The sequence below is a fragment of the Nicrophorus vespilloides genome, unplaced genomic scaffold (genome assembly GCF_001412225.1).
Source record: "Nicrophorus vespilloides isolate i.1.1-1 unplaced genomic scaffold, Nicve_v1.0, whole genome shotgun sequence".
In the NCBI taxonomy this organism is placed as follows: domain Eukaryota; kingdom Metazoa; phylum Arthropoda; class Insecta; order Coleoptera; family Silphidae; genus Nicrophorus; species Nicrophorus vespilloides.
The window spans coordinates 12,494-23,111 of NW_017096116.1; the positions used below are offsets into that span (position 1 = coordinate 12,494).

Genomic DNA, 10,618 nt, shown 5'->3' on the forward strand with positions numbered 1-10,618 from the left:
ATTGCTTTATAGCTAGGCCATCATACGAGGCGCATTCTGTCTCTTCTTTCCGCTCTTCTTTTTTTTCTCTTATTCTTCTTCTTCGACAGACGACTGGATGGAATCAGATGACTGCAAATAAATTTCGAAGAAGAAGATGAAGAAGAAGTGGAAAAAGAAGACCATTAATTGAGGGCTACGCCATTCCACATACGCACTCTTCTCTCTTATATTCTCTATTTTTCTCGTTCGATCGAATGTTGCTGCTGCTGCTGCCGGTGGATTTGGTTTCAAGGGAAAAAGGGGGCGAAAAACGAAGGGAAGAATTGAAGTATTGTGTAAGGTGCGAGGAAGAAGTAATAATAGTCGGCAGAGAGAGAAAATCGAAGGCGCGCATGAGGAAAGTTACGGGGCCGGCACGAAGACAGAAAATAAAAGAATGAAACAGATTGCCACGGATAAGAAACTTGTCAGTTTCTGCGAGCGCGTTCATCCCTGAAAATTAATGTCTGTGAAGTCAACCCCCGAGCACGAGCACCACCAGTGTAGACTACACCTATAGACTCTCTCTCTCTCTCTCTCCTCTTCATTCTTCTCTTAGTCTCATCCTTTTTCCTCCCTTATTCTTCTTCCTCTCCAAAAGCGCCGCAACCTTGATTCTTCGACCTCTCTCTCTCTCTCCATTTTCTCCCAGTTCTCGCAGAATATAATTTTAATCTAACAGATCCATAAATTCGCGCAACATTTTGACCATTTGCATACCATTTTCGTTTTTCGAATACCCTAAACTCTCGCCTCTCTCGAGATGTTCAACATCCCTCCTTCACCAACGAAAAATTAATTTTCGACCCCCCATTTTTGCATTAATTCAAACAACGTTATTTCCCTCAAGCCCTTGCAAATTTGTTACGTAATTTCCAAAATAAGCTCTCTTTCAGTTAAGTTACTTAAAAGAAAGACTAGTTGTTCAGTTTCGAAATCTTGATAATACTTTTTAAGTATTTGCATGATTTCAAGAGACTTTTCTAATTTTGTCCATGGTATTTGCGGATGACCTTGATGGGTAATTAAGAGTGATCCTGCTTTTAAAACGTCGTTTTCTGCGTGTGTTTTCGTTCGTTTTATGGATTAAAAACATGGTGTATGTGGTGGAGGAAGGAGGATGAGGAGTAGGAGACGGCTTTGCATGCCGGCAAAGTTTAATTTCTCGGATCGAATTTAGTGGTAATATCCATTTGTCGTGGATGCGAGCACACGCGATGCCATCCAGGAATGCCAACGTAACGTGTACTTGTTGCTATATAGTTAAGTTAAGTGGCCGCAGGCATGCGATGTCTGCGGCTTAAGGTATCGGGGAGATGTCCCTTCCGACGATGTTCTTTTGTTCATCGGGATGGAGGCAGGAATTAGGGCTGGAATTAAAATATTTTCCTGCTTCCTGGTTTTATATGTATCTGTGTGTGCAAGTATAGAGTGAGTGAGAGAAGGAAGGTGGAGCGGAACACGGGCTCAGCCTGCTGCCTCCTTCTCCTCCTGCTCTTCGTCCCGCGGCGGCGGCGGCGGCAGTCGGGAACGGTTCCCTAGGGATGCGGAGCTCCCTCGGGTCGGTATTGACTCTTCTCTCTCCCCTGAGCTGGTCGTCAATACCGCAGGGAGCGAACCGTGCGCGGCCGACTTTGGCCGAAGTCCCTTCTTCGTTCTACCACCCTTCGCAGGACTTGCAGCACCAGCAGCAGCAACCACCCCCCGCCCCCATCACGTTTGTCTACCCGCAACGCAGATCTGTTAGTCGGTCTGTCTAACAAGGAAACGCTAACAGACATAGTCAAAGCATAATTAACTCCAATTTATCCGAACTGCTCTCTGCCACTCCTCCTCCTCTTCGTCCTCATCCACCCACTACAACCAACCATCCTTCATCCCTTTAACCATGAATCCTCGCACCGCGCGCGAATTATTTAAATCATATTTACGACGCGACTTGATTACGCCGTCTCTTCTCCCCGAGATGTTTGCGGTATTAAGCGAAACAAATAGTCCTTCATTCCTTCCTTCCTTCCTTACTTCCTTCCTCCATCCAGCGAAGACGTACGATGTTAATGTTGACTTTACGACTCGCTCCCTTAATGCATGTAACACCTAACGCGCGCGCCTCTCCTAAACTCTCCGGTTTTCAAAGTCCAATAAATCTCGCGACGCCTGCAAAACACAAAGGTCCTCCCTTGCAAAGGTGTGTAACTCATATTATTATTATTATTACGTTATTTAGTGTACAACCTCGGGATATTTACGCGACGTGTAATAACATTACGGCAGGACATGAATATGAACCTCATCCTGCTCGAGACTTTTTCCATCCATCGCAGGTACTTATCTCGCCGTTTGTAACCTTTTAAAAATTCAACCCCCAACAAAGAATTTACAACACCCCCTTTCCCTTTTTTTTTTTTGTTACATATCTCCACCACAATCCTTCCTTCTTTATAACACTTTCACCTTCTTCTTCATCTTCTTCATTCAACCCAAAAAGTTGTTGCTAAGTTAGTTACGATTTCGCTCGAACTCTGCAAAGGAAGAGGCAAAAAGCTGTAACTTAATTTATAAGCGATTCATAAATGCTCGAAGGAGGGAGGACTGCGGATTAAATTGGGCGAAAGTTTCGGTTGCGACCGCATTAATTCGCGAAATTAATTCGCTCGAACTTCCAAGCCGAAACCACTGCGACGGGAAATGTAAAAACGAATGAAAGAGAGATGAAAATTAAATTTACGAAAAATGCGAGAAAATTAAATTTAAAATTAACACTCGCAGCTCGGATTATTATTATTTGGGAAAAAGGAAACGCAATTACTCTTTTCGCTGCTGCGAAACGCCTGAATTATTAATTGCGAGAACGTGAAAAAAAACGTTTTATGAAATCTTGTAATGACTGTTTCCTGAAAATTGAAATATTTAGTTAATTAGACTTATTGGAAAGTTATTAGAATTTATTTACTTAAATTTTGGTTGCCAAATTTTGATCATTCATTGCAAGAAAACAGATAGCAGCAGAAAACTCTTATTAAGCTCATTGGAAAGTTTATAATTTTGTATTTAATTTACGTATTTCATGTTGTAATTAGTGTGCGTAGTTATTGAGCAATTAAATGAAAAACATGAAGAAAGAAAATTTGTTTGTCAAATTTCATTTGTTCAATTTTGATCATTCATAGCAAGAAAACAGATAACAACAGAAAACTCTTATTAGGCTCATTCGAAAGGTTATAATTTTGTATTTAATTTACGTATTTAATGTTGTAATTATTGCACGTGGTTATTGAGCAATTAAAAAAAACGTGAAGAAACAAAATTTGTTTGTCAAATTTCATTTGTTCAAATTTAATCATTCATAGCAAGAAAAATGATAACAGCAGAAAACTCTTATTAGAATCATTGAAAACGTTATAATTTTATATTTAATTTACGTATTTGATTTTGTAATTAGTGTGCGTGGTTATTGAGCAATTGAAAAAAAAAGGGGAAGAAACAATTTTTTGTTGTCAAATTTCATTTCTTCAAATTTGATTATTCATTGCAAGAAAACAGATAACAGCAGAAAACTTTTATTAGAATCATTGGAAAGGTTATAATTTGGTGTTTAATTTATGTATTTTATGTTGCAATTAGTGTGCGTAGTTATTGAGAAATTAAATAAAACGTGAAGAAACAAAATTTATTTATCAAATTTCATTTGTTCAATTTTGATCATTCATTGCAAGAAAACAGATAGCAGCAGAAAACTCTTAATAGAATCATTCGAAAGGTTATAATTTTATATTTAATTTACGTATTTGATGTTGTAATTAATGTGCGTGGTTATTGAGCAATTAAATAAAAAAAAACGTGTAGAAACAATTTTTTGTTGTCAAATTTCATTTCTTCAAATTTGATCATTCATTGCAAGAAAACAGATAACAACAGAAAACTCTTATTAGGCTCATTCGAAAGGTTATAATTTTGTATTTAATTTACGTATTTGATGTTGCAATTAGTGTGCGTGGTTATTGAGCAATTAAAAAAAACGTGAAGAAACAAAATTTGTTTGTCAAATTTCATTTGTTCAAATTTGATCATTCATTGCAAGAAAACAAATTACAGCAGAAAACTCTTATTAGGCTCATTGAAAAGGTTATAATTTTATATTTAATTTACGTATTTGATATTGTAATTAGTGTGCGTGGTTATTGAGCAATTAAATAAGAAATAAAATTTGTTGGTCAAATTTAATTTGTTCAAATTTGATCGTTCATTGCAAGAAAACAGAAAACAGCAGAAAACTCTTATTAGGCTCATTGGAAAGGTTACAATTTTGTATTTAATTTACGTATTTGATATTGTAATTAGTGTACGTGATTATTGAGCAATTAAATAAAACAACGCGAAGAAACAAAATTTGTTTATCAAATAAATTTTGATTATTTATTGGAAAAGTTAGAATTGTGGCTTCAACTGACAATCAATGGAATCGTAAAATGTATAATATTGAGTTGTTTCTACAATAACAGGTTAAATTTTTGCAAAAAATTGTAATTGATACGTATTTTGTTGTTTATTTATAAACATTTCGATGGGCGTGAAGGATATAATGATAACAGTTGTTGAGATCGTGGGAGGCCGATGGAAAACAAGTGCACGTGGCTACGGCCACCAGTGGCGTAGAGGTCATCTTTACAGCTAGAACAAATATTATCGTTCGAGCGAGAATTCTTCGCGTCTCGGAGGACCACTAAAATGGATTTGTCTCTGTGTATGCGCAAGAGTAAATATGATGTACCCTAGATGGAGCTGAAGGAGAGAGAGAGATAGGTTGAAGACCCTTCAAATGTTTAATGTTAATTACACGCGTCGCTTGCTTTAAACGGCGAGTTGGGAAAGGAGAGAAAGAGAAAAGAACACACATACACGTGAGATGGAAAAAAAGGGAAGTTAATAAATAACGGGCTATCTCGTTACGTTAATTTGTAACAAAGGTATTCGCCACTTCTTTATATTCGTGTTGTACGAAAAAGGGAGGAAGGAGGATCGTTATCGCGCGAAACCTGGGGGGCCAATTTATCTCCTTTTCCTTTCCCTTAAGCGCGCGCGAGAGCGAGATAGAGAGCGAACGGAAAAGGGCCGAAATCAGCAACGTTACCTTTTCTCCATCGGAAAAGGAAGAGAAAAGAGGATTAGCGTTTGTGTTAATGCTTCTGGTTCATCGCTCCAGAAGGCCTCCTTCTATAACCTACTCCTCCCACATCACTCTCCTCTCTCCATCAACATTCGGGATCATACATTATGCAGATCGCAGTAGGCTCGACCTCTTGCCGCTTCGACTCTTGCGGCGGCGGCGGCTGTCATCAATTAATAAAACCCGTATCAAGAGATCTTAATATTTGATCGTCTCCTCCATTACCTGCAGCGAAACACCAAAACCCCTTTCACAAAATATTCTCGGGTTATACAACGTTTACGTGACGATACGACAAATTGGCATAATTCTCGCCGGCTATCTCTTCTAATCTGGTTTACGTTGCGTTACGTTATTCCTTCCATTCCTTGCGAAAGCTGTTTCGGCTGGATTTGGGTCTCGCATTTAGGGAGCAGCAGCTCTGCCAGGTCCTTTCCCGAGGCTTCCCCGCTATTTATCTTTCGCAAGTGGTCTCGGATATACTCGAAACATACAACGCAGAAAGACCACCCAACCCCCACAAACCCACTCTGGAAACATATATTAGTTAGGTTTACACTAGCAACATAAGGCATGCTGCTGCGACCATCGTGTCCCTCCTGCAGCCATATGGGCCACCCCTAATAAGATAATACTTGTTATGTACTACTACTACTACAACAACAATACTCCCTTCATCTCTCTCGCGTACACCAATTTCCCTATGACCACGGAACGCATCCATCTCTCGCTATTAACCATTCTCCCCTGTTCCAACACACACAACAAATACCCTAATATTATTCCGATATTACCCTCGATATCCCTCAGCTTAATGCCCCGAAAATGGACCGCCGACGACCATCCTGCAACGAACGCAAACACACGCAAAAATTAATTTATTTACATTTTTTTCAATTAAGCAACCCCCCTTTCAACGTACCCCACTGTTTTTTCAATTCATACCAACAATAAACAAACAAAATTATTTACTCAATTCTTAACTAATTCATTAAATTATCTATAATAGTTTTTTTGAGATACACACTAAATTGACAAGATAATAACTCAACACCTATCAATGTTACCAACATAACTTAACGCGTCACTTATTCCAAATTCTCTTAGCTTCACATAACATCTTCAATCTTTATTATATCTTCAATAGTTTTCGAGATATTAAATAAAATGTGTTTTAGCTACTTTTTTTTTGTAAATAATTAATCTAATAACTTTTTCTACATTACTTCCATCAGTATTTCTATCTTTATATCCTTTATAGTTTTCGAGAAATTAAATACAATGTGAAGACGTAAATTCCAATTTGAGATGCACACTAAATTGACAAGCTAATAACTAAACACCTATCAATGTAACCAACATAACTTAACGCGTCACTTATTCCAAATTCTCTTAGCTTCACATAACATCTTCAATGTTTATTCTATCTTCAATAGTTTTCGAGAAATTAAATTAAATTTTGGTAAATAATTAATCATATTTGATTGGTAATAACTTTTTCTACATTACTTCCATCAAAATAAGTTGACACAAATTACATTCCATATTATCATAGCTTCACGAAACATCTTCAATATTCTTTCTATCCTTTATAGTTTTCGAGAAATTAAATACAATGTGAAGACGTAAATTCCAATTTGAGATACACACTAAATTGACAAGCTAATAACTAAACACCTATCAATGTTACCAACATAACTTAACGCGTCACTTATTTCAAATTCTCTTAGCTTCACATAACATCTTCAATCTTTATTCTATCTTGTATAGTTTATGAGAAATTAATTGAAATGTGTCTTAGCATATTTTTGGTAAATAATTAATCATATTTGATTGCTAATAACTTTTTCTACCTTACATCCATCAAAATAAGTTAACACAAATTACATTCCATATAATCGTAGCTTCACGAAACATCTTCAATCTTCACACTATCCTTTATAGTTTTCGAGAAATTAAATTAAATCTTTGGTAATTAGTAAATTAATATATTTGATTGCTAATAACTTTTTCTACATTACTTCCATCAAAATAAGTTAACACAAATTACATTCCATATTATCATAGCTTCATCAAACATCTTCAATATTTCTATCCTTTCTATCCTTTATAGTTCTCGAGAAATTAAATACAATGTGAAGACGTAAATTCCAATTCATTCATTCATTCATTCAAATAAGAAATTCGGGCGAGAGAAAAAAAAGTACGCACGTCAATTAATCATATTTGATTGCTAATAACTTTTTCTACATTACTTCCATCAAAATAAGTTGACACAAATTACATTCCATATAATCATAGCTTCATGAAACATCTTCAATATTCATTTTATCTTTCATAGTTCTCGAGAAATTAAATACAACGTGAAGACGCAAATTCCAATTCATTCTTGATTCATTCATTCAAATAAGAAATTCGGACGAGAGAAAAAAAAAGTACGCACGTCTACTACGAATTCCGAAGCGATATAAAAAAAGAACAATAGGAAACGGAATGCGAATAAATTATAATTCATCAATGGGAAACGCACAAACACAAACAAAAACAAATGCAGACGTCGCCTACTGCACGAGTTTATATCTCGACCCGCCTACTCTTTTTTATTGTTGTTTAGCAGACGCAGACGGTTTGACCTACATATTAAAATTCAAATGTTTTTACTACGCATTCCAATCTCATTCAATTGATTCGCGTTTAACAAAAAGTATAACTTTAACTTGTTTTTTTTATATAAGTGTTCTTAATAATTAGTATACTATATTGAAAATCAAGGTTTTCGTAAAAATCGATGCAAATTGTTAAAAATCTCGAAGATAAGAGTGGAAAAAGTGAAATAGATTCGAGTTGGCCGGATGTGAGTGGATCGATGCATTTGTTTTTATGCGTCTTTCTTTCTCTCGCTCCCTTTATTATCATTATGTTTCTCTCATTCTCTATATAAGATATATATGTATATAAAAGAGCCATCAATGTTTTTCCCGATGCGAAGACGTGGAATTCCATTAAGTGCAATGAATTAATTTGATTCCACAGAGGGGTGACTTTCACTCTCTCACTCACTCTCTCTTTCTCTCTTCCACTCTCCCTACTTTCCTGGCAGGAAATCAAGTATCAAGGTGGCCGGGATTTGTCCGTGTAATCCTGCGGATGAGGCAGGGCTTCACGATTCATTTTAAATCTGTTAAAACATCACCCGAAAAGGGGGACGAAGGAGGAAAAGATGGAGAGAGAGAGGCGTATCACGAAGATTAAGCCATTAGTTACACAACGCTTAAACATGTTTACATTATAAAAAAAAAACAAAATTAAAAACTATTCACACTCTTGATTGATGTAATGATTAATTTAACAGTAATTCACATTTTATTTAATTACTCGATAACCACGCACACGAATTGCAACATTGAAGAAGCAAATTAAAGCTAAAACTATGATCAATCTAAAGAACTCGTTGTCAATGTTGTAACTTGTACCGTTTTCCTTTAGTAGGATGTCAAAGTATAGTATTTATTTGTTATTTTGTAATGAATGTTTCGGATGAAAGCGAAAGTTGCGAATGGAATTAAGGCAGTTTGTAGTAGTTTAGTGAATCAGCGGAGGAACACGGGTTTAGTGGGGCGGTCCAATTAGGGCGACATAATCAAGCGCACGGAGACGGCTCGCGATCAATCAAAAAGGGCCCGATGGGATCGTGTCAAATTAGTCGACAGATGTCGCTCACTCCGGAACATCGCCGTCCGCGATTCAACCTGTTAAAGAAAAGACAAACCCCATTCCCGCTCGTAGTTTTCCTTCCCCATTTTGTATATCGACTCCCTTCTTCCTTTCCTTCCTCAACTACTCCCCACCCGCGCGCGCGAAGAATACGAGGTCAGATTGTAAATAATGGATCCCTTTCTTTCCATTGTCAAGGTGGGAATTGGATTTCGCACCCCCCTACAAAACGGATCGAACTCGCTTTTTTCTCTCTCTCACTCTCTCTCAATCAATTCATCGATGAAAATAGACCATCTCTTTCACGACTATAATTTATTTATCTAACTATTTCCATCTTTTTTGTTTGTTACAGATTTTTCCTCAAGTTCTTCCTGAAGTGCAACCAGAACTGCCTGAAAAACGCGGGGAATCCGCGCGACATGCGCCGTTTTCAGGTGAGACACAATTTCGGATATATAAATGTAAAAAAGAAACGAAACACAAGAGGAAGGGCGGAAACGACGAGCAATTAGCTGTTACTGCACCCTCTCTCTTTATACATTCCCTTCGCGTTCTCGTTTTCCCCACCGAACTGATTAAAAAACGCAGAGGCGGAAACGGAAACTGTTCCGGAACATTAGTCGCTTCTCTCTATATATTTCTTAATCTTTTTTTTTGTGCGAAACTTAATGCAATTACAACAAATTCATCATTCAATTATTGCACGCAAATCAAACATTCTTTTGTTATCGTTGCTATGGTTTTTCTTTGTTTATTATTTAACAACTCGATGGAGAATCCTCAAGGGATGCTTTTGTTTCAAAGGCTCCCAAGTGAATCTCGTTAAAAGTATTACCCAACAAAATTTATTTATTTTTGTTTCTTCTCTTGTTTACTTCCTACATCCAAAAAAAACTTTCTTAACACCGATTAAACACCTCTCGAAAGTTCAGTTATGCATTATTAACCACTTGACATACAATTAACGAAAAATTACTTTGATTGAAGAATTCTTAGAGACTATTTTTAATAGTTTCTTGTACTATTTGACTCTAATCTCCTCAATTTTTCTTGTAGCAAATCACTTTACATAATTTCTGAAAAATTTGATTCGTCACTTCTGGTTTTACTCATTTACAAACATTTTTTGAAATATTCTCAAAATCGAAGCATTGATTACTAAGATTTACAGTAAATTAACATATCTTTATTCTAATTCAAATCTGCTGCAATTTCTATCGATTTTCATTCATTACTGCTGTATTTTAACATATAATCTTCTCGAAAGTTTAAGAAACTTTAAGGAACTTTAGCAAATTACTTTACATAATTTCTGAAAAATTTGGTTTCACTCATTTACAAACATTTTTTAGAAATATAACTTCAAAACTTTTGCACCGAAATTATCTCTAATATTCTCAAAATCGAAACATTGATTACTAGGATTTACAGTAAATTAACATATCTTTATTCTAATTCAAATCTGCTACAATTTCTAACGATTTTCATTCATTACTGCTGTATTTTAACATATAATCTTCTCGAAAGTTTAAGAAACTTTAAGGAACTTTAGCAAATTATTTTACATAATTTCTGAAAAATTAGGTTTCACTAATTTACAAACATTTTTTAGAAATATAACTTCAAAATTTTAGCACAGAAATTGTCTCTAATATTCTCAAAATCGAAGCATTGATTACTAGGATTTACAGTAAATTAACTTTATCTTTATTC

The 10,618-nt window shown here is 35.9% G+C and overlaps 1 protein-coding gene across 1 annotated transcript in view; it reads left to right on the forward strand.

Moving 5' to 3' along the window:
• LOC108569659 (transcription factor collier-like) overlaps positions 1 to 10,618 on the forward strand; it is a 33,462-nt gene that overhangs the window by 11,983 nt on the left and 10,861 nt on the right. Inside the window, exon 4 of the mRNA XM_017931291.1 lies at positions 9,258 to 9,339. Coding sequence (XP_017786780.1) covers positions 9,258 to 9,339 — 82 coding nt within the window. The remainder of the gene's footprint in view (positions 1 to 9,257; positions 9,340 to 10,618) is intronic.